The 22,534-nt window shown below is 47.5% G+C and overlaps 9 protein-coding genes across 9 annotated transcripts; 5 read left to right on the top strand and 4 right to left on the bottom strand.

The window, feature by feature from the left end:
- Window positions 1-301: 301 nt before the first annotated feature.
- BDW70DRAFT_143806 (uncharacterized protein) lies at window positions 302-511 on the bottom strand. The gene has a single exon (XM_073738150.1). The coding sequence runs from the start codon at window positions 494-496 to the stop codon at window positions 320-322; it is 177 nt and encodes a 58-aa protein (XP_073592003.1). The 5' UTR covers window positions 497-511; the 3' UTR covers window positions 302-319.
- A 1,113-nt stretch (window positions 512-1,624) lies between these two features.
- BDW70DRAFT_171598 (D-alanine--D-alanine ligase family protein) lies at window positions 1,625-2,840 on the top strand (the record flags this gene model as incomplete). The annotated part of the gene is made up of 3 exons (XM_073743257.1): window positions 1,625-1,987; window positions 2,059-2,643; window positions 2,703-2,840. 3 exons carry the CDS (start codon window positions 1,625-1,627, stop codon window positions 2,838-2,840), a joined length of 1,086 nt encoding a protein of 361 aa, XP_073592002.1.
- Window positions 2,841-5,941: 3,101 nt separating this feature from the next.
- Window positions 5,942-6,224, top strand: BDW70DRAFT_143805 (uncharacterized protein). Its single transcript, XM_073738149.1, has one exon. The coding sequence runs from the start codon at window positions 5,958-5,960 to the stop codon at window positions 6,165-6,167; it is 210 nt and encodes a 69-aa protein (XP_073592001.1). The 5' UTR covers window positions 5,942-5,957; the 3' UTR covers window positions 6,168-6,224.
- Window positions 6,225-7,506: 1,282 nt separating this feature from the next.
- Window positions 7,507-9,099, top strand: BDW70DRAFT_153565 (glycosyl hydrolase; the record flags this gene model as incomplete). Its single annotated transcript, XM_073739666.1, has 4 exons — window positions 7,507-7,933; window positions 7,999-8,193; window positions 8,331-8,680; window positions 8,743-9,099. The coding sequence occupies 4 exons, from the start codon at window positions 7,507-7,509 to the stop codon at window positions 9,097-9,099; spliced, it is 1,329 nt and encodes a 442-aa protein (XP_073592000.1).
- Window positions 9,100-9,193: 94 nt separating this feature from the next.
- Window positions 9,194-10,437, bottom strand: BDW70DRAFT_153564 (uncharacterized protein; the record flags this gene model as incomplete). The annotated part of the gene is made up of 5 exons (XM_073739665.1): window positions 9,194-9,264; window positions 9,299-9,397; window positions 9,472-9,538; window positions 9,591-10,167; window positions 10,235-10,437. 5 exons carry the CDS (start codon window positions 10,435-10,437, stop codon window positions 9,194-9,196), a joined length of 1,017 nt encoding a protein of 338 aa, XP_073591999.1.
- A 757-nt stretch (window positions 10,438-11,194) lies between these two features.
- BDW70DRAFT_153563 (Zn(II)2Cys6 transcription factor) lies at window positions 11,195-12,735 on the top strand (the record flags this gene model as incomplete). Its single annotated transcript, XM_073739664.1, has 2 exons — window positions 11,195-11,305; window positions 11,398-12,735. 2 exons carry the CDS (start codon window positions 11,195-11,197, stop codon window positions 12,733-12,735), a joined length of 1,449 nt encoding a protein of 482 aa, XP_073591998.1.
- A 358-nt stretch (window positions 12,736-13,093) lies between these two features.
- On the bottom strand, window positions 13,094-14,077 carry BDW70DRAFT_153562 (RTA1 like protein-domain-containing protein; the record flags this gene model as incomplete). The annotated part of the gene is made up of 4 exons (XM_073739663.1): window positions 13,094-13,225; window positions 13,288-13,514; window positions 13,594-13,836; window positions 13,894-14,077. 4 exons carry the CDS (start codon window positions 14,075-14,077, stop codon window positions 13,094-13,096), a joined length of 786 nt encoding a protein of 261 aa, XP_073591997.1.
- Window positions 14,078-15,152: 1,075 nt separating this feature from the next.
- On the top strand, window positions 15,153-16,165 carry BDW70DRAFT_163781 (RTA1 domain-containing protein; the record flags this gene model as incomplete). The annotated part of the gene is made up of 3 exons (XM_073741362.1): window positions 15,153-15,351; window positions 15,430-15,681; window positions 15,768-16,165. 3 exons carry the CDS (start codon window positions 15,153-15,155, stop codon window positions 16,163-16,165), a joined length of 849 nt encoding a protein of 282 aa, XP_073591996.1.
- A 5,190-nt stretch (window positions 16,166-21,355) lies between these two features.
- BDW70DRAFT_143788 (uncharacterized protein) lies at window positions 21,356-22,427 on the bottom strand. Its single transcript, XM_073738148.1, has one exon. It carries the CDS (start codon window positions 22,228-22,230, stop codon window positions 21,505-21,507), a length of 726 nt encoding a protein of 241 aa, XP_073591995.1. The 5' UTR covers window positions 22,231-22,427; the 3' UTR covers window positions 21,356-21,504.
- Window positions 22,428-22,534: the final 107 nt, after the last annotated feature.

Raw genomic sequence — 22,534 nt, 5'->3', positions numbered from 1 at the left:
TCGTATTAGAGTAAAATCAAAGATACACAGCCACACTGTACAGAAATGATTGTTACTGCAAATGCTAGGTTCAGCCAGCCATTGAGTGCCCATCGCGTGTAGCTGTTGTGTAATGTCATAGCCCGAGCATTTCCTTAGCACTTTATATCAAAACCTACAGTATGCCATCGGTCTTTCTGGTTCAGCACGTTCAGGATGAGTATCCCTGTCTCAGTTGGCCGGCCATTGGCTGTCATTGTCTCGTGACCCCTTGGCAGGTTTCAACGTCGTGTCATAACATTACTGTCCAGGTAACCCACCCCAAAACCCGCGCGGGCGATCAGCTAGCCCAGAAAACCCGCTTAAACCCGTGTTTTAACCAGTCTAATCTGTGTCCTTGCTCGGTTAAGCACATCATGAGAGGCCTTGAGATCGGGTCATTATTAAATGTTTGAAAAACAGTAGGGCTCCGAATGATTGTCTTTTCAGTAGCTCCGGGAACGAGTTCAATCATCATTGTAGAGGAGTACTGCATTGACAGGGACTTAGGTAACTCAGGAGACCACGAGGTGCCCGTGGCTCAGCAGAGGACCGAACCTAAGGGCTTTGACCCGCATGATGCACCCTATACATACATACATTCATAGATTTGTGCCACTCAAATTCTCCACAGACAATCCAGTCCCTCTCGAGCAGTTGATAATAGCGGTTTAACTTTATAGAGCTGTGTCTCCGCAGGATTTATTTTATGATTAAATAATATATAAGTGCAATTACTTTTCCATACTGGGTAGGCGGTCAAGCTAAGCGTTCAATGTCAATCTGGGAAAGTCTCACCCATTCCGGCGATTTATAATTAGCGGTGGCAAATGTCAAATCTTGATTGTACTACCGGCTTCGGGGCCGAACTTATTACTGTTACAAGTTACAACAGTAAGTGGTTGGGTAATTATTTAGAAATGACGGAATCACTTCAGACCTGACTATATGTGCTGACATCATGACTAAGATAATAATGGAATGACTAGACTCTGGCTATATGTGTTGACATCATGACTAAGGTAGTAATGGAATGACTAGACCCTTCTAGCGGCCATTGAAATCTAGTTTATTATTCCCAAAGAAGCCGGTGGTCTAAACCGTGATGATCTGCAGCCAATGCGTTTCGGGTGAAATTGATATAATCATCGTGACGTTTTCACTGCAAGGCAAACAACCAAATCAGAGAATAGATTGACCTGTTGAGTGCTGAGTGGTTCATTGATGAGAAGAGGTCTGTGGTAAGATAGTATCTGCGCCAGGCGTGCACACACTAATCCTGGGTTGGTGGTAAAGCCCCAGAAGTCAAGAAGGCGAAGCACCGGGTAGAACCTTCTTACCAGTACCGCTAAGGAAATATGTTGCAGAGCTTAGGTTACCTTAAGTTTGCACCAATGTCTGTTCCAATGGTTTTTGCAAAAGCTCCCGAACTTTAAAGCTTTTAGCGTGAATTTTACGCATCCGGATAGATACGGCGAGAGTGGTACAAGTGATTCTTATATAGAAGGGATGAATGCCAACAGAGTTGAGGTCTAGAAAAAGATTCCTGTTTTCTGTTGTATAATCTGCCATCATATTGATTTACTCTACTTAGAGGATGGCCCCTATGCTTGAGACACCTTTTCTTAATATAGCCCTAATCGCCGAACAAAGGTCGACATATTACGACCAAGGTTATTCAGAAGAGGAATGCGCAGCTTTGCCACATAATGGTGAAGCCGACTATATTCTATCTACCTTGCAAGATTTGGGGCATCATGTTACGCTGGTGCCAGGCATTCAAGCCCTTGTCAAACACCTAGCGGCTGGCACATATAAAGATTGGGACCTTGCATTTAACATAGCCCAAGGATTTCATGGACTAGCCAGGGAAGCCCAGGTCCCAGCACTGTTGGACGCTTACAAGGTTCTGTACACGTTTTCTAATGCTGCAACAATGGCATTGTGTCAGAACAAGGTCTCTACTAAGGTACCGTACTCGAAGGACTGGATTATTCCTTGCAAGACTAAGGCCCAGCTAACTAATATGTGGATACTTAGATTATCCTAGCTCACCATAAGATACCCACTGCTCCGTTTGCAGTGATCTCATGTGAGGAACACAAGCTAAACCTTGGGGACCTTAGCCATATGCTACCACATTATCCACTTTTTTTAAAGCCGGTTACTGAAGGGTCATCCAAGGGGATTGGCAGATTCAACAAGGTGACAGATCCTGCAGACTTAGAGTCGGCGGTCAAAAAACTAAGATCACTACTACCAGACCAAGATATCTTGGTAGAACCCTTCCTGTCAGGTCGGGAGTTTTCGGTGAGCATTCTAGGAACTGGTGCTCAGAGTCGCGTCATTGGCGTAACAGAACATGTCTTTGAAAAGCCTTCCAGCAACAGCACTGTGGAAAACAGCAACTGCCACAGTTTAGAGTTTGCCAGCAGGAAAAGCAAATGTAGTGACGCCGGCATGCTGGTAGTACGCAGTGACCCTGGCCTTATGGCCGAAACTCCGGTCAAGGCTGCCTGTCAAGTTGCATTGGACGCTTGGAAAACTTTTGGTTGCCGCGATGCTGGGCGTGTCGATATTCGATTCAGCTCCTGTGAGCCAGATGCCGTTCCTAATGTTCTAGAGGTAAGCCTTCTCACCTCAACCTCATCCAAGGCAGGAGAATATGATCTAACCTCATATAGCTGAATCCTATTGCCGGCCTTCTTCCCGGGCATTCCCCGTTGGCACTGAGTTCTGAAGAAAACGGGATACCATACAAGGATCTGTTGGCTGCAATCACCCAAAGTGCATTGGCCAGAAAGAAGGTCTGCAATAATTAAACAGCAAATCTTTAGGGCTGTTGACGATTTTGACGATACGATATCGTTGACGTTACGATATCGGCAAACTTGAATTCTGACGATGCCGATTGACGATATTATCGTCAATGGTCCATATCTGCCGATACGATATCGTCAGAGGCCCAGATTTGCCGACATGATATCGTCAAATCGTTGGATTACTTGATTAGGGTTAGGTGTTTTACTTGAACTGACATATATATAATGGGTGTCTTATGAGAATAGCTTAATTCTTGTACATGTCACTCATTAGCATCAACATCCTGATAGTATCCGCCTTCAACGAATGCCTTCGAATACCTAATAGGTCCTTTCCTGCATTAAATAACCTTTCAAAAGCACTTCTGAGGCAGAAATTGCAAGATAATCCCTGGCTGCGGCAGCCATTCATGCGAATTCATCTTTATGTGTACGCCACCAATTGCAGAGCCAGTTTGGGTCTTTAGTATCAGTGATACTAACTAGAGGGCTATCAAAATACCTGTTAATATCTGAAAGCAGAGGCTGACTTCATGGCTGTAACTTCTGCAGCATTCTGGCCTCTACATTACTATCTTTGATAGGATATTGTTGAGCTGCAATAACCAAATCTTGTTGTGTACCCTTTAGTGGGTATCTGTCATGAAGGTTTGATTGAATAGCCTGTAGAATCAGGTTTCCAGTATTAGTATCTTGTAATTCCTCCATATTAGACCACCTTTAACCCTAGGATCCAGGACAAGAGCAGTATAGAATGTATCAGACTCATCTATAAAAGTATAGTACTTCTTATACTTCTTCAAGCCCTCTTTTATTGCAAGTGCAATATCCGGATCAAGCTCTGCAAAGCTACCCCTGTGTTCAGATGCCCCATTAAGCAGGTCATGGAGCTCATAGTAGATTGGGACTGCAAGGCTGATCTGTGGCTTCTTCTTTGAGATAAATAGAGTAAACTCATTAAATTTTGATGATACTTCGTGGATCTGTGTAAGTCGGGACCAATCTTCTGCTGTAAATGGCGGAAACTTAGTTTAAAGTTCTAGGAACTTATCAATCTGTTGCTTTGATAATAAGCCATCATCAAGCATACAGTAGGTTGAATTCTGCCGAGTATCAACATCATATTGAATGAATTTGTCAGGGAAATTGATAATCCTACAGACCTCTTTCCATTACTGTCTCTGCTGGGAATGTCGATCAAGCCAAAGAGCTAGGATTCGTAGTCTTCCTAATGCAGTTTGGCCCGCAACAGAATCTCCTTTCTGTAGACTATCACACATGGCAAGTGCTTTCTCTTGGTTGCCTGTGTCACAGGCTATGGCCTGGATCTTGGTTGTCGGCCATGCCCTCAACCTTGTTCTAAATAAGGTTTCTGCAACATTAGTGTACAGCCTCGGAATTGCGGCTTCGTAGGGAACGACATCCATCCTCGTAACTTCGGGAAAGAGATCCGTCGTCATGCAAGTCCGGGAAGTCGGAAGTCTTGACGTATGATTGGAAAAGGTTGATAAAAGGGAGGAGGAAGATATCTACGCTTCTATTTCTTGTTTCTTTCTCTAAGCTTGTGATACTCGTTTATACAGGACAGCCAGTTGAAAATAATACTGCCTACGCCCGTTACAGCCTGATTCCAGGGTGCGTAGGATATCTTTGACAATAAGATTAAGAATATGTGCCAAACAATGGACATAGCTGTCTAAGCCTTGGTATAAGAGCACTGCATCTTCCTCCTGGGTTTTAAGCCTGTCAGATAGGCTATGTAATAGTCCTGAAGCCATAGCCTTGTTATTACTGGTATTATCTCCAGTTATAGAAACCAGCTTCTGTTCAAGACCTAACTCTATAAGAGTAGCCTCTACTGCTGCTGCCAGATTTTCACCACTGTGTGTTCTATAGAGCTCTGTGTGCTCTAATAGTCTTTCATGGGATTCAAACTCCTCAGTAAGCCAGTAGCCAATAATTCCTATAATTGGGAGGTGGTTCTTGCTTGTCCAGATATCAAGGGATATTGCAATTGTCTTGCAAGTCATATAAAGCTTATTTTCAGCTGAGAACTTTCTATAGTAAAATCAGCCATATGATGCTGCCGAAATGTGTGTCTAGATGAGAAAAGAGATATCCTGAAAGATGCATTGAAATGTTGGAGATTTAATAGTAGTAAAGGCTTGCTTTCCTGTAACAATCCAATGAAGGATATTTCTTTCCAAGACTTGTTGATGGCTGAGATTCTCTTTCCCCTTCATAATACTCCTAATATCAGATTACTTTTCTCCACTGCCTGGTGTACTGGGTTCTACAGTACTAGGAGGATAAATAGAGTGCTTTGCAAGGTGATTCTTCATATTGCTTGTTGATGTCTGCCTTGATATATCAGCTGTTTTCCAGCTGCATCGAATACCTGTTGTCACACGCTGTGGCCTGGATTTTGGTTGTCGGCCATGCCCTCAACCAATGATCTCAGAAATCTAAATAAGCTTCCAGCAACATTGGTATACAATCTCGGAATTTCAGCGCGCAGCTTCGGTAAAGAGATCCGTCGGCGTACAGATCCGAAAAGTATTGACGTACGACCGGAAAAGGTTGATAAAAGGAGGAGGAGGATATTTGCTCTTCTATCTTTTATTTCCTTCTCTAAGCTTGTGATACTCGTTTATACAGGACAGCCAGTTGAAATTAATACCGCCTACGCCCGTGATACCTGTCTCCTTATCAATATATTTGCATTGGATGTCTTTGTCAACCAGCCTTCTTTTTCTGTCTTCTTTACAACCCATTCACGATCAACTACCATGATTTCAAAGTAGACACAAAGCCATTCAGTCACAGGTGAAGCTTGTTGAGGTCGTTGAGGTTGTTAGGAGGTTTCACGGTTATTCCAACAGAGTGGATAAATTGATATATTTGAGGTGCTAGGAACTGTTGAGCTTTCTTGCAGCACTAGATTCTGTGATATAGACTCTGAGGGTAGAATTTCAGCATCTGAAATATTGGTAAAGGCTTCTATTTCAGTTTCATTTGGTGGAGAAGAAGGCAGGGACGCCTGTATTTTGTGACGAGCTACGCTCGAAGTCTTGATTCGAGCATTGCCCGAATTATGACGAGCCGGATAAGCCGGACATGCTGGACATGATCGACATGATCAATAACACGATCAACAACATGATCAACAGGATTAACAAGATCAACGTGATCAACATGATCAACGTGACCAATATGCTCGATGCTGATCAACACGCCCGGAGTCCAATGGTCCGAGCTTGCTACCAAGCTTGCCATTCAGGCAAAGCATATAAGAAGCTCGACGGTTACTGTTTATTAGTTCTTTAGCGAATTCTTCTCTAGTCCAATGCTACTTGTTAGTATCAACGACTCTAGCTCGTGACATATTTAGACCTCTTATACAAAGAAATAATATCCTTTCATGCCTACCCTTCACTATAATTCAGATCATATCGTCGACGATCGATTATCGTCAACGATTTTGACAATATCGTATCGGCAGTAGAAAAATTTTGCCGATATAACATACAATAATATCGGCAAACCTTCGGATTTGACGATGCTGATTGACGATTCGGCCAGATCCTGCCGATATCGTATCGTCAACAGCCCTACAAATCTTGTAGTATTTTATCCACTGGCCTTGCTATATCACGGGCATGCGTACTCTCTGGGCCAGCAAGCATAGCCGTCGGATCCTGACGTGCTGCGTAGAGTCTTGCTAATTCCGTCAAATTTGTCTCGTTGATTTCAAAAAGGGCAAAGCGCCAGAAGCTGTCAATATAGATGTTCTCGTTGTAGAAGCGCGGTCAACGTAAAGGCACAATTGTGTAGTTCTGACAATGAGTCCCTAGTCCCTAGTCCGTATGGAGCCATACAGTGGTATGACAAAAATATTGGCGAATTCAAAGGTCCACAGTTAACGCTAATATGAAAACAAATTCCGCCTTTCTATTTAAGCTAGTACGAAGCTAGTCATAGCTTAGTAACTTGTTATTGGGTATATCGGATGTGGACCTCTTGAGAGACGCCAGGTTGGGGTGGGTCCTTAATGTACGGAGTACATATTTGCATTCTTTCATGCGGCTATTGCCCATGTCTATCTACATATAGTTCTCCGGGGATCCATTGAGCATGATGCTTCAGCAGGTTGGTCGCCTTTTGCAGATCAAACCTTTGCTTGCCTTGATTGGCAGTTGCGCTTTTTCCGGATCCTCGTCATGTGGGGCTCCAAAGGTGTTCAAATTAAGCTCAAGCTAGCCCCGCCCTACTTGCAGAATGCGAATACGGGCGGGTCTGTTACCAGAATTTATCAATTGTAACGTCCCGGCCCGGTGCCGGAAAGACTCCCGAGTCGGCGTCTTGCTCAACCCTCTGTCTAGACCCGCCTGCATTTTAGAAATGCGAAATACTGATGACACCAAGAACCTCATATCATCCATGGGAATGGTAAAACGCAACCGACAGTTTGGTACAGCCCCTATTGCCTGGAATATGGCAACCTAGTGTCTCTCTGAAGGGACCCAGGTCAGGTACATTGGCACTCTCCCCTATTCTCCTGAAACATTCAGACTCCCCGCCCCTAGAATCAGCAGTTGGCCCTATAAAGAGCCGCTCGTTCTTACTGGTTTACTTCGACTCCCAGATATTCCAAAGTCATTTCATCATGCGACACCTATTCAAGCATCTCTTTGCCTTCACCGTGGCAGCCAATGCGACCTGCAGCTCAGCTTTGGAAACCCAAGTTCGCCTTAACCCTGCCATCCCCGGTTGGCACAGTGTCCCCACCTGCGTCTTCGTGGCCGAGAAGGAGAACACCACATTTTGCGCCACGTCGACCTTTCTTCTGACCCCAGGACTCCCCGTTTACGCCAGCAAGGACCTGACCAACTGGAAGCTGGCCAGCCACGCTCTGTCCCGCGAAAGCCAATTCGGCGAGATCAACTTGTCCATCGCCCAGTCGGACGAGATCTGGGCTCCAACAATTCGATCCCATGATGTCTACATTATCACTATCTACCGGGGCAATGTCTGCCAGAAAAGCACTGGGCTGATCTTCAACACGACTGAATCGTTCCGCAACAATCTCTGGAGTGACCCTATTTAGTATGTGGCCGAGACCATCGACCCCGATCTCTTCTGGGACGATGACGGAAAGGCAGATTGGCCACCTCAGGCACTGATCTTCAGACGGTGGACGTCAGAACCGGTGCTCTTGGAGAACGCCACCGCATCTGGAACGGCACCACCGGCATCTACCTGGAAGGACCGCATCTCTACCGTAAGGACGGATATTACTACCTATTGACGGCAGAGGCCGGCTGGGGCTCAATCACACGGTCACCATGGCCCGGTCCAAGAACATCTGGGGCCCATATCACGCCAATGCAAGAAACCACGTGATGAAGAACGCGCACACCACGGAATACTTCCAGAACATCGGGCACGCCGATCTTTTCCACGAACATAACGGCAAATGATGGTCTTCAGCATTGGCGTGGCGATCGGGCCCGGAGGGGAAGAGGTACCCCATGGGCCGCGAAATGGTCTTGACTTCCGTGACTTGGAAGGAGGGCGACTGGCCGTCATTCCACCCCGTGCGTGGAGTCTCTGATAAGGGGTGGTACCTTGCGCCATCAAAGGATATCCCCGGGGACGGAGCGTTTGTGAACGATCCCGACGTGGTCGACTTCGAACCCAACTCGACCATCCCTCGGCATTTCGTGTTCTGGCGCTCGTCCAGTAGAGACAAGTACACCGTCTCCCCGCCGGGCCACACGGGAACGCTGAGGTTGAAGCCCTCGAAGGGCAGCATCACAGCTGGGTACAACAACCTCACGGTCGGTTACGATATCGAAGACTTCACGCTCATCATGCGCCACCCAACTGTACACTCTTCCAGTACAATGTCGACGTATCCTTCTCTCCGCAGGTCCAGAACGAGGAAATTAGAGTTACAGTTTTCATCAATCAGGTCCAGAATATCAACTTGAGCATTGTGATGCTCCCAAGCAAGAACGCCACGTCGCAACTCCCGCCGCTTGCACCTCATTTCCGGGACCTCGTTTCCGCCCTCGGAAGCGAAGTGAAACAGAACTTCTCGCAGCCTATTATTAAACCTGGGCCGCACTCATGGCTCGATGAACCCGTCCGCCTGATTATCCGTGCGGAGAATCCAGAAAACATACGTTCTATGCGTCTCCAGTTCACGCCCATGCATACTTCAAAGAATTGGAGAAGCGCCAGGGGCGATCGTTAACGGTGGGTTTGGCCTATTCACTGGTTGTTTCAGGATATACTCATACTAGCCAGTCTTTCAATCGTGCCACGACATCCGCAGCTAGCTGCTCGTATTATATGCCAAGAGGGAGGAACATGGACTGATGGGCGGTGATTTCATCCATCCCTTCCATGGAGAGCGGAACTTAATGCCGCTTTTTGCAGGCTTCATTCGAAACCAGAGCATGAACCACCGCGTCTGCTACCACGTTGATCTGAATCGCACGAGCTTGCTGGAGGAGAAATACCGCCCATCTCTGTGGGGGAGGGCACTGGATCTACCGCCGAGTGAATGAGTTGCCGTCCGTTCCCTTCTTTCGCTGTCCAGTTATCATCGATATAGAATGCTGACTCCCTACGAGATTCTCATGTAGTTCCGCCGTCTCGCGACAGGTAAGCCGTTTCTCAATCCACTGTCTCTTTTCTCTGTCGATGTCACTGTCGATGTCACTCTCCAGCTTTTTTTCTCACAGGGTAGGCAGTCGTGTAATAGTTGACGAACCGGAACCGCCCGCCACTCGAACTGGAACCAGTTAATCCGTCAACCTTGGCCAAACGACAGGGTCTCTTGTGTCGTCTTAAGAGACCGAAATTATCCTTCAGGCATCCGGAGTGGTCATAGTATGAGAACACATATTGTAGCGCCGAACGGGATAAATGACGTGAATTCTTCTCCAAGAAATGGCGCGCTCCGTCCCAACCTTTCCAGCGAGGCTTGTTCACGTCATTTGTCAAGACCGGGTGGAATGTTGCGTCCTGGTTCGCGACGATGTTTCGTATGGCATCTTCCTGGTCTTTGCCTTCATTTTTCGTATCTGCTTTGCGATGAAATAACCTGCCGATTCCTGTTCCAACAACGCGTGGATGAAGTCCAAGGAATGGTGCATCGAACGCTACCAGGCCAGCAATGTTTTGCCTCAGGTTCATGCCTTCAATCTGATTAGAGGCAGTGCGAGATGTCACGAGGGCAACCTCTGCAGCAATAAGACCCCCTGGACTGTGGCCAAGCAGTATGACATCCAAGTCGGATGCCTCGAGCGGAGATAACCTGAAAGACGCTATGAGGGAAACGAAATACGGGGAATAGTTCTTCTGGAAGGTAGGAAATTACTTACCACTGGCTGATAGCATCGCGAGCGTCCTGTAAAGATCCCCTGGTCTTGTAGCGTGGATATATTTTCGAGTACACAACATGGGTCTGTGGCATTGAGACCATCAGCAGGTCATGGACCTTCCTAGGAAACTGATAAAAGCTGCCCTCTGACGCCAAGAAGCCATGGATGTAAATCAGGAGTAGCCTGCGCTTTCCTTCCCGCATGGGAAGTTCACAGCATCGGCGTCGGCGGACCGCGAGAGATATCTTTCAGAGAAATAGTTTTGGGTTTCGTAAGTCGACATCAGGTCATGGATGCTAGATGATCGCTGGGAGTCAAGTCAATGAGAAGCTGCGACCTTCCTTCCCGGGGTCTTTTGAGGATATGTGTCCCACATAGAAGATTCGAGGTTTCCCGCCGCCACCACTAAGAATTTGATCGTATTCGTATGTGAGGCCCACCGGGACTGAACACTCAGGGTCGAAGACGAAGCAAGACAAATAGGGGTTTCCATTAAGACTGATTCCTGATACAATAAAGTCGAGTCCCCTTCTCTGTGGTACTAACCGAGGTGGGTGGTTATCCGAGGCCGCTACTGTCACAGTCCTAGCCTTCGCTGCGAAAACTGGCCATCTTGGCTAATTCAAAGCTGTTTCATGTCTGGTAAATAGTAATGAGCTCTGGGGACGGGCAGTCATGTTTGGTTTGGGGGGAAACATGAAATATAATAAAGACCTTCTGGGGCTTCTTTTTTTAAACCTTTGCACGTCGAATGGCGGTGAAACGTTTTGAGTTTATCGGTTGCAATTATCCATCCAATCAGGACTAGCGTTTCGGTGATCGGCCGCAGCTTCTGAAGTTCTGCCTACCAGTCCTGGTCCTGATCTCTGGAAGCGCTCGATGTCGATAACCTTGTGAAATTATCTATGTATACTCTTCCTAATGGTCATGCTGGGCTTTTCTCCGAGCGGCGCCTCATTCATGGGTGAAGAGATAGCGGCTTCAAATATTCAGCAGGCGCGAAAGAGACACCGAGCCCGCCACCAAAAATCGCGTCTTGGATGCTTCCCTTGCAAGTCGCGACGGGTCAAAGTAAGTCCGCCTTTCTGGTCTGCTCTTCTGGTTGCTCTCCTGGTTTGCTGTCCTGGTTTGCTGTCCCAGTTCTCCTATTCACGCGTCTGTAGTGTGATGAAGCGCGTCCTGTCTGTGGCTCTTGCTCTTCCCGCGGTGAGCCATGCTCCTTCCCCGTACCACAAGCAACTTCCGACAGAACACGACGGGAACGGCCACGCTCCCGGCGTCGCTGTGCTGGGAGTCCTCATATCCATGATCCGCAACCCTTTCTGAAACCATTGGAGATATATGCATCGTGGTCGGCGAGCATTCCCACTCCAGTAAATGACCACTCGCTGAATATGGACAACCTCCTCTCCATGCAGTTTTTCCACTTGCATACGGCCCAAATGATGTCCCGCAATCCGAAACGGAGCATGGTCTGGCGGCGGGTGATTCCAGACCTTGCTGCTAGTCACCCCTATCTTATGCACCTGCTCCTCGCCTTGGGTGGTATACATATGATCACGGAGCAGACCAGGCAACAGCGAGGCGAGAGAGATGAAGTAGATCTGCCGGTGGTAATGGATCATCATCAGCGAGGGCTACGGGGATTTAGGGAAGAGGTGGCCAGGGTATCCAATGCCAATGCTGAAGCTGTTTACGCTGGATCTCTCCTCCTCGTCGCGTTCGTCTATGCGTCCCTCCAGGTCCCCGAACTGAACCCATTCGCTACGACTCTAAACCAACAATCACCCGGACCGATTTGCAAGCTCCATCTGAGCTGGCTGCATCTTGTCCGAGGGGTGCCCACCGTGATCCGTGATCAATGGCCTGCCTTGAAAGCCAGCCGCATGCGGCCGCTGGTCCTACATTTCCATGGCGAGGAGTACTGGGATGATCTTCCATTTGTTTCACCCTTGTCCAACCTCAGTCACTGCTCCCCGCGCTTTTTGCTATTTGCCCAGGGAACCTGTCAAGCCATCGCGGACCTGAGGGCTTCTTGCGATGCCATACAACCTCCCGATAGCAATGGGCTCCGCTTAATCCCCGGATATTCTCCGGCGTCGTCGGGCTGGGCGGGATATGCACCGTCAGGAGCGATAGACGTCCTGGAAACAGTTTACTCGCGCGTTGTGGCTGTGTTAAAGTGTTCGGTCAGCGAACGGGGTTCGCCAGATGATTCCGACATTCAGGCCAATCTTGAAGAGGCCGCAGTGCAGTCTTGGCCGAGCTTGGTTTCAGATGACTTTATCGCCTTGCTGGATATGGACGAGCCGGTGAATCTTGTCTGGGGACTTTCGCTGGTCATCTTGGCTCATTACTATGTCGTCAACACTCTCATGGACTGCTGGTTTCTAGCGTCTTTCAAAGAGGAAGTTCTTAAGATTCAAACAGCCGTCTCGAATTTACATAACGCTCAGTTAAGCCAGCTTATGATGTGGCCCGTGAAGGTTGCTACCACTTGAACGCTTTCTAGCTGTTGAGATTAGCCATGACGATGACAAATTTACCAGCCGCTCACAACATCCAGGCGAGCTTTCTCAAAGTTGGATGGATGCCGCCCGGGTGAGCTTAGGGTGAGGCTGCTTTTATGGTCGCGCCATTGAGTGCCGATCGGCCTTGGTCTTTGAAATTATTCATAGCCAACTCTAATTTGTCTGTGTCCACGGTCTTGGGATTTTGCAAATGGAGAAGCTCCCTGGATTATACTTCGCTCTAACAGGATTGCTTAGGTCTCCTCGGATGGAGTAATGTGACTGAAGTTGAGAACTAATAGGAAAGGTGCAACCACTCTCACGCGTCAGGGTACCCGCGGTAGAACTTCTAGACCTGTTCATCGGTCATTTCATACCGAGTCGGGCGACGCAATGGTTGACCAATCTCCTGCGGGTGAACCGCATTGGAAGTGACCATGGTCAGAAACATCAACAACAAATCAAATATGTATAAATACAACTCATGGTGTAGGAGATACCCATTATTCCCTTGGATATATTCAATCAGTCGAAACATGGAACGATCATGATTAGGCAGCTCGTCATGTAGAGTACATTGAGATGTTTCTGCCAGGGAATATCTGGGGAACGAGCGTGTGGAATTGGGTACTTCTTGAGCTTCCAGTCGAAATGGGTTGCAGTAACGATGAAGAAAGCGAAGAAGAGGATCTGGATTACAAGGCCACCAATGATGATGTGCTCGCCAGTCTTCATACTCCCCAGGCTACCATTGCTTTGAATGCCACCACCTAGCAGAGGTTTAGATTAGCCGCGGGCTTCTAATATGCCCCGTCTCTTTTCATCTCATTTGCAGGTTGTTCAACTCACCAGCCCCCTGCAGTAAGAATGAAAGCACGCCTCCTGTCACGAAGACCTTGGTCAACCACTTTTTCTTCATCAAGGCATGTGATTCAGCTTGTAAGACAAGGATAATGCGCCCGAGAAACATGTATGTTGGCGCTGCAAGGAGAGCTGGAGCAAGAAAAAGGAACAGAGTCTGCACGAGATATGGGCCGAGTGTCCAATTTGGGCTCTGCTTGCTTGATGCGCACGTCCGATGTATCCGATAATCTCGACTGGACGAGGTAAGTAAGCGTCAATGGCGGCCTCGGGGTGTTTGGAGGATACAAACATATGCGTCCCATAAAAACCAAGTGCGGGATTTGAACATCTGCATAATGTTATACCCAGTCGTACCAATGAAAAGTAGGACGGAGAGGACGGCCGCGCCCATGCTGGGGTCGTAACGATAAAAGGAGAAACCAACATCGTCTGAAATTTTCGGGACTAGCACCGTGCGGTGTACGTGCATGAATTCAAAGAACAGGAAACGTCATAAAAGCAAATAAAAAAGAGAAATGAATGATTGGGTAATAGAAGGAAAGGGAATGAGCGTAGGGGTGTAGTTCTGAAAACATGACAGCAATGGATTGCTGGATGGCCATTGAGTATTTATATCGCTCCAACTAGCACGTTTAATCCTGTAGGGCTAGTCTAGTAATTATGGGGGGTCTAGATCTGCACCTGATAGACAATTGAAGTGGAGTAATCGCTTCAGGGCAGTGGACCTATATTGTTGGGCGGTACTCGGGACTATTACTATCTCTCTATCCTCTTGGACTGGTCGGCAGGGTCACGAATATAGCCCGTGGGGACCGACGGATGCGGCAGTTGCTCCACTCAGTGCATATTATGTCCATGTTGGGAAGAGCGTCGAATAAGGTTCCTATGCATTCAATATAGGACAAGCGATGAGAGCTGTATGAAATTTTCAAGTGGAAGCCGCCGAAATGCAGATAAGGACTTTGACAGCTCGCTATTATTCCGTTAGCCAGAAGCCACAAGTAACTAACCTATTGCGCTTGACTTGTATCGTTCAATATAAGCTGCCATGCATTAATGGAATATTGCATTCGTAATGCACGGTATGTTGGACCCAGGTTCGTGAATCTCTAGTAGGAGTGGGACAGTAGGTCTGTTAACCTGTTCCGCCGCCACTGCATTCTATATGATCATACTAATATACGAATATGAGTTGTGGACCAGGAGCGTGCAACACTGCGAATAAGAAGCGGCCTTGGAAGGTTTTTCTGGTCCGGAGTACCGTTCCATGACACTAACCATCTGACATAGTTGGCTGCATGTTTCAATTATCTTAGACGCATACGAGTGGGCCCTGAGGTTATGCTTAACACGATTAACCCAATGAATGGCAGAGATTTCAGGAGGTGGATCTGTCAAATCTTGAGATTTCGCCTTTAGAGGCCACAGAATAAATAGAGATCGGTGGGCTTGATGGATTTCTTGTAATTTCTTTTCATTTTGACTCTCAGGCAAGAAGCCATCTTCATTTGCTTATCTTGCCCCATCTCATCTCCATATTCACAATGTCTCCCTGGATTCGAAAATCAACGGTTGCGGGTGAGGATTACAAAACTACAATCTGGGCGTACTACCGATACTATCCATCCGAGGCGGCAGCCATCCTCTTCACCGTCCTGTTCGATATGGCGACATTTGTCCATTTATATCAGCTGGTCCGTCATCGGACATGGTCCTTCATTCCATTTCTTATTGGGGGCTTCTGTCAGTTTCAACCACACCCGATGCGCTGAGACAAACATCCTTCTTCACAAGTGCTAACATAGAATCTTTCTCGTACAGTCGAATGGGTTGGGTACATCGGCCGGATCTTGTCGAGCACAGAAAGCCCCGATTGTTGGACGATGGGGTCCTATATCCAACAGACACTGCTGCTATCACGGGCTCCCGCACTATTTGCAGCTTCTATATATATGATGCTGGGGAGGATTGTGGTGCTACTGGATGCCGAGCAGCTCTGTCTCTTCAAGAAGAAATGGCTCTCAAAGTTTTTTGTTTGTGGCGATATCTTGTCTTTCACTGTCCAGGCTGCTGGTGAGTAACCATTTTCAAAGCCCCCACATGGCTCTCATATCCGAAATACCAAGGAACAAGAATGAAAACTCATATAAAGTTGTGAGGCGGTGGTGTCATGGCCGGTGGCGGCCTCTCAGCTGTTCATAATGGTGAAAATATTGTCATTGCTGGACCTGTCATCCAGATCGTCTTCTTTGGCGTCTTTATCGCCACCTGTGCGCTTTTCCATAAGCGTATTAAGAAGTCTCCCACAGAGCAATCACTAGGACTAAACGGCACCTGGTGCAAGCATCTCCATATACTCTATGCAGCTAACCTGCTCATTATGATCCGGTCGGTATTTCGGCTCATCGAGTACGCAATGGGAAACAATGGCTACCTTCTGCGACATGAAGTCTTCCTCTATGTTTTCGATGGATTGCTCATGCTCCTGGTTATGATTCTACTCAACGCCATACATCCTAGTGGACTGATTTCCACAAGACGAAAAGAACGGAGATGAATGCTCTTCCCTGAGGGGCGTTATTATATTGTCTTGCGCATCACCTACAAATTGGGACTTATCTCGAATTTCTTTTTTTAGTCTAATGTTCATGGTTCATGTCTTTTAGATCACTTAGATTCCTCTCTTTCCGTGTTCTTCTTATGCGCTTTATGCCTAACGAAATTCTAAAAAGTGTTACCGAAATGAGATAAAGTATATGAGATACTGATGATGATTAACATTCACTTCACTCTAGACGCCCCCAAAAGTAACAAGCGATTGCGCTAGTATATTTCTTTAAGGCTTCCGAGATACACCTTCATCGTTGTCGTGCAGAGAAACTAGGGATTGCATCTTCATAATGCGCGAGCCAGTCACTGATCCCGTCAGAAACCCATGGAGCGCGCCAGGGACCCATATCACCTTCTTTAACAGAAGCAAATCTGTGGTGATATTGTTGTCAAGCATCACATAACTGTCGTACATAGTTTGTCTCTGACAGATGCTGCCCGAGATTGTGGGACGGGCGTATCATTAAAACTATGCGTTTAATCAACAGTTTAGATTTTCGCCATTCATGCCCCTTGTACCTTTGCATTCATCCTGTCCTCGATCATGGCACGAATTTTCGAGGCTGATTCCTTAGGGGCCCTCTCAAGCGAATCATAATGTGTGTCACACCAAACCTGATAGTATACCCCGAGGACCATTCTAGGACAAGATTAGAGGAGGAAAAAGACAGGCGATATCAGCTGCTCAATATTGTCTTCAGCAAGGGAAAAATCTGGGAATACTCACCAAAATTATCTATCAATGACCATACAAAATATCCAGCTACTGACACCGTCCTGTATCGCCCCAGTAATAGCATCTAGGTGATCCGAGAGGTACTTCTGGCGATACGCATCCCGAACAGACATACTCTTGCGAACCACTCAAAGTCCATCTGGGACTCCTCAATATTCAGCCAACCGTCGTACCGTTCTTGCAGCGCCTGTGGGAGGTCCCAGTGATAGAGGGTTACCCAGGGCCTGATACCTCTGGCGACGAGCCCGTCGATCAGCCGATTGTAAAATGCAATACCTGCTTCGTTTACGGAGTCGTCTCGTCCTCCGAGGGGGATAATGCGAGAAAATGACAGCGAATATCTCTCCTCTATTATACTTGCTAGGCTTTCATTGAAAAACCGCGCTGGAGAGGGCAACACGATACTTCGCTGCCAGAGGCGATGTCCTTGAAGCAAGATTCGACCCGCGGAGCGCGGAGCGCGGATATTATCAGATGGGTGCAAGAACAACCGGCGGCAACTGAGCCAGTCATTTATATGGAGGAGAGGTTTCATCGGCCAATATTTCGTTTCATAGTAATTATCATATTCTGTTTTGCAGCAATTGGAGGGGGCGCCCTTGCTTCGTTGAAGGGGGATGAAATGTCGACCCAGAATTGGATTGGGTTAATCACGCTACTCATTACTGTGGTACTTTTCGAATTGGGACCATACTTGATGAGAAACTTATAGAGCACTTAAGACACCTCCTTGACTGGTTTCTCTTTACACCACAAAAGCATGGTTTGAGCTGGGCAGGTTGCACCTTCCTCGCTTGGACACTGCAGTCTGAAGTGTGACGAACCACATACGGAGCTCTACGCGCCTCGTCTGCATTTATTCCGGATTACTTGCTATCTCCGCCTCTTTACTACCACATGATATTATGCAATGGTACTGTACTGCTCAACAATACCTTAGCTTCGGCCACAGGGTAACCGTAATAGGGAATCAAGCCTCCTCCTCCCTTAACGGAAAGCTCCTCCACCGCGTTTGCCATTTGCCCTCGCCAGGCCAAACCTCATTGAAAACCTCCTTCAAGAACTTGGTCAGCCCCCTCCCTGGCCCATCTCCCTCTTGCAGCCGCCACTCAACCTCCAATTCATACAGCCCCTCCGCAACGCACGTGATCTCCAGCGGCTCAAACACGTCAAAATGCTGGGCGCTGTACGAGGAAGGCTCGCGCAATCCACAACCACGACGAGGGGAGAACAGGACCCTCTACTGCTCTAATAACTGATCCCTTACGATTTGCTCATTGATCATTCCCTCCAGCCCATGGAGGTGGATGACTCCCCCCCAGGCGGAGCCCGCCCGGGGACTCCGCTCCTGGGTGAAAACTCTGAACGCCCCTCAGGACCTACCACCCCGACCCCCCTACCACGGAACTCTCTGAAGAGAAGGGCCTTATTCTCCCCACAGAAGACTCCCACTGCAGCTCCAGTCCCTGTATCCCATATGCCGCAAGCCCCATCGATCTGCAAACAGGTCAGCATGGTAGCAGACAACCAGCTAGTCCTTAATGATAGGAAACTGGCAATGACCTCTCTTGCTAAAGCTCTAGATCTAACTGTCTCCTCTCTACAGGGCCACCCAAGAGACCTGGCCCGGGGGTTTGCAGCCAGATTTGTTTCCCTAGCAAAGCAGGACTCTCCTCAGCAGATTCCTCAGATGCCTGCAGTTGTAGCCCCACAGCCACCCAGGCAGATAGAACAGCCAAACCAACCCTCCCACTCCGGAAGCTTCCAAAGGCCCCCTGAACAGGCGAATCTTGCAGCCTACAACCTGGGCGTCCCTAACAGCTCCAGGAACTGGCCAGGAGAACTGGCAAACTACTGCCCCTGAACACTGTACACAAGCCAAGCAACCAGTACAACAAAAGCTGAAGCAGTCAAATAAGACTGACCACCATATCTTCTTCCGCCTCCTGGCCTCCTCCAGCCTCCGGGCTATTAGACCACATAGCATCCAGGTCTCCCTTGCAGGGAAGGTCCCAGACAGGATCACACATGTACAAGTAATATCAACAGGATATACAATCACTATGACTGAACAAGGCAAGGCCTTCCTACTGTCAGAGAAGGCTGCAAGCCTAGCTAGGGATAGATACTTTATCTAACAGTGTATTACCAGGTTATTATACCCTAGATCCCAAAACAACTCTAGACCCTAGATAGATAGATAGATACTACAATCACAGATATCAGCATGGAAGCAGAGCACATAACTAGTATTAAGCTACCCATGGCCAAGCTCTTAAAATACCTAGTAGAGAGGGACTCTATCACAGCAGTCATAGCCTTTCTAAAAAAGCTACAATACCCCCTGCAACTCTTTGGCCTGTCCAGCCTATCAAGGCCCACCTGCCCCAAGCGAAGGCCTTTGCAAAGCACCTGATGCCACTACTGTAATGGGCGTAGGTAGTATTGTTTTCAACTAGCTGTCCTGTATTCACGAATATCACAAGCTCAGAGAAGGAAACAAAAGATAGAAGCGCAAATATCCTCCTCCTCCTTTTTATCAACCTTTTCCGGTCGTACGTCAATACTTTTCGGATCTGTACGCCGACAGATCTCTTTACCGAAGCTGCGCGCTGAAATTCCGAGATTGCATACCAATGTTGCTGGAACCTTATTTAGATCTCTGAGATCATTGGTTGAGGGCATGGCCGACAACCAAAATCCAGGCCATAGCCTGCGACAGCATCCTCTAAAGGGCAGCAGTGAGATATATAAGCCTTGATACTAAATACCCTATTGTCCAAATAGCTGCATAGTCTACCACAAGCAGACCTAAAACCAGGCTTAAAAGAATCCTCCAGCCCCTCGTCAGCCCCTGCCAGAGCATACTATAATAGGGCTATCTCTCCCTCCCCTATGCATGCTCCTAATAGATAATAATATCTACAGCCCTGCCCTATTACGGATATCAGTATACTTAGACAGCTCATGAACAGGCCAAGGAGCAGGATATGGCTATACAATCTATTTTGGCCCTATCCTAGTAACCGAGGAAATGGCCCTGCGGGCCCTAGGACAGAAGTCTATAATTTAGAAATCATGGGTGCTGTGGAAGGCCTACGCGCAGCCCTGAGACAACTTTATATAGATTACTCTACCCAGCTAGTTATCCTCCTGGATAACCTAGCAGCAGCCTCCCTGCTAGCAAGCTATAGGCCAACTCTGTGCAGGCACAGACTGTCAGAGTCCTTCGGCCAGCTTGCTACTTAGTAGATGGAATCTCCTTTAATCCTAACCCGGCCATGGAAACCCCGTCAGGTCTACTACATCCCAGGCTATTCTAGGATTACTGGGAAATTGTCACAGGCTATGGCCTGGATCTTGGTTGTCGGCCATGCCCTCAACCTGGTTCTAAATAAGGTTTCTGCAACATCAGTGTACAGCCTCGGAATTGCGGCCTCGTAGGAAACGAGATCCGTCCTCGTAACTTCGGGAAAGAGATCCGTCGGCATGCAAGTCCGGGAAGTCGGAAGTCTTGACGTATGATTGGGAAAGGTTGATAAAAGAGAGGAGGAAGATATCTGCGTTCCTATCTTTTGTTTCTTTCTCTAAGCTTGTGATATTCGTGGATACAGGACAGCTAGTTGAAAACAATACTAACTACGCCCGTTACAGGAATAAGCTGGCAGATAAGCTTGCTAAGCTTGGGTCCTCTATTTACAGCCCCAACATCCCCCCATCCCCTGCATAATTACAATGGGAGGCAAAACAGTAGCTTTGTACAGAGATATATACGGCATATACTAGTAAGGCACCCCAAGCCTACAAGACCCTGGATATCAGACCCTATACAAAGGAAAGCTTCTCCCGTGAGCACAAGCGTCCCTGAGGGGTACTTGGCGACTTGTTGCCACCTGCACAGGCTATGGAGACTTTACAGCATACTACCAGTATTTTGACTACACAGACTACCTGGAGAGCTGCTCCTGCGGCAAGACAAAGACCCTAGTACACTTCTTCTGTCTATACACCAGGAAATGCTGGAAGGATAGATACAGATATATAAAGGATGGCCTGTCAAAAACAATAGACTGGCTTCTAAGTATAGCTGCCAGGGCTGAAGAATTCAGCCATATTATACCAGAATCATCCTTCTTCAAAGATATATGCCCGAACTGGGCCTGCCGGAGTGCTTGATAGCACAACAGTCTACACATCTACCTGGATAAAGGGAACAGCCCCCCTCCCCTACTATCTATAGGTAGCCAAAACAGGCTTCTGCCCTTAGAAGACCAGGCCAGAGTAGTTCCGGGTGCTTCTTCCGCTCATTTCCAACATATATTGTCCCAGATGCCCCCTGGGAGGCCGCAGATCACGTGGGCCCTGTGGTCCGCCGAGTGACGTTAAATAATAAAACCAAACCAAACCAAACCACATATTAAATAATGATAGAGGTATCTTAGAACCTAAATCTAACTAATTAAATAAAGCAGCTAACCTAATGCAGTGTCATACAAACGCCTCCCAGATAGCGCCTTGCCCGCTGTTGTAAGAGATGAAGGTATAAATAATCAAGCATACACAGGTGAAGCAGGAGAATCTCCACCTTTCCACCAAACCTCTCTTACTAACGGCAGAGCCGGCTTCTTTGATATCAAGTTGCTCTTGGTAGTGGAGGCGGGTTGTTTGGACGTATTTGGTGTCGAAAGTTGTCTGATTATATTTGACGTGGGACTCGGATCTGACGGCGTTGCGTCCTCGGGGATTGTCTCCAAAGTGTATGAAGACAGCTTATTCCAACTGGCAGGCTTCTCAATAATGGAGAAGACAGGATCTGGATCTGGATTCCGCACCGTCAATACACGCGCTGGAGGGTTCGAAAAGACCAGGTTATCATCATCGTCGTCATCACTATTGGAATCCCAGCCCACGTCTTCATCTTCCTCTTCCTCGCTCTCATCATTTCCTCGATATTGGCTGGAGACTGCATCTTTAGCCGGAAACCACCAGGCGTATTCTCGCGCAGTAGTTTCCCCTTCTACAGGATATGCTGTGATAATATCTGTATCTTGGGCTTTTGAGTCGTCATCCCAACCGCACATTGCATAGGCGTGGGCATCGGCATTGGCGCATCCGGTAGTGTCATCGTAGCTGTAGTATTCCGGGTACTTGTTGAGTTCGTTGACCAGTGCATCGTGCAGATTTGAATGGCCGACAAGGATGCGTAGATTGACCTTAGGAGATGCCATCTGCGAGTATAGTTTGTCGCGGCACAGGTCGAGGAGGCCGAGAGCCATTTTGTAGATATCAAGTATAATATATAATTTATCAGGTTCTATTGTAGAAACGTTTGCCGCAGGGGAGCAAGAAAGAAGAAGATTATTTTAAGATAATGAATGTTATTTTGGAAGGATGAATTTTCTGCTGCAATAAAAGGTGAGAAGACGGAGTACATGAATACTAAACGAATTCATATGAGAAAGCGCTGCTTGCGAGACTTTTCACTTCTTTTTACAGACTTTGCAGACAACACAACTTCTAGACATTTCCGTTTCGGCCGAAGTTGGCTGGCGGGCTTGTTCTATGGAAGCGGCTCGCGCG

Source organism: Aspergillus foveolatus, assembly GCF_047715535.1.
Source record: "Aspergillus foveolatus strain CBS 279.81 unplaced genomic scaffold BDW70scaffold_79, whole genome shotgun sequence".
NCBI classification, from domain to species: domain Eukaryota; kingdom Fungi; phylum Ascomycota; class Eurotiomycetes; order Eurotiales; family Aspergillaceae; genus Aspergillus; species Aspergillus foveolatus.
Note: the sequence above shows the minus strand (reverse complement) of the source record. Positions and strands in the feature narration are given on the sequence as shown.

Coding starts and splice junctions, on each gene's coding strand:
- BDW70DRAFT_143806 (XM_073738150.1), bottom strand. CDS start 496: ATGATGATTGAACTCGTTCCCGGAGCTACTGAAAAGACAATCATTCGG.
- BDW70DRAFT_143788 (XM_073738148.1), bottom strand. CDS start 22,230: ATGGCTCTCGGCCTCCTCGACCTGTGCCGCGACAAACTATACTCGCAG.
- BDW70DRAFT_143805 (XM_073738149.1), top strand. CDS start 5,958: ATGCTGGACATGATCGACATGATCAATAACACGATCAACAACATGATC.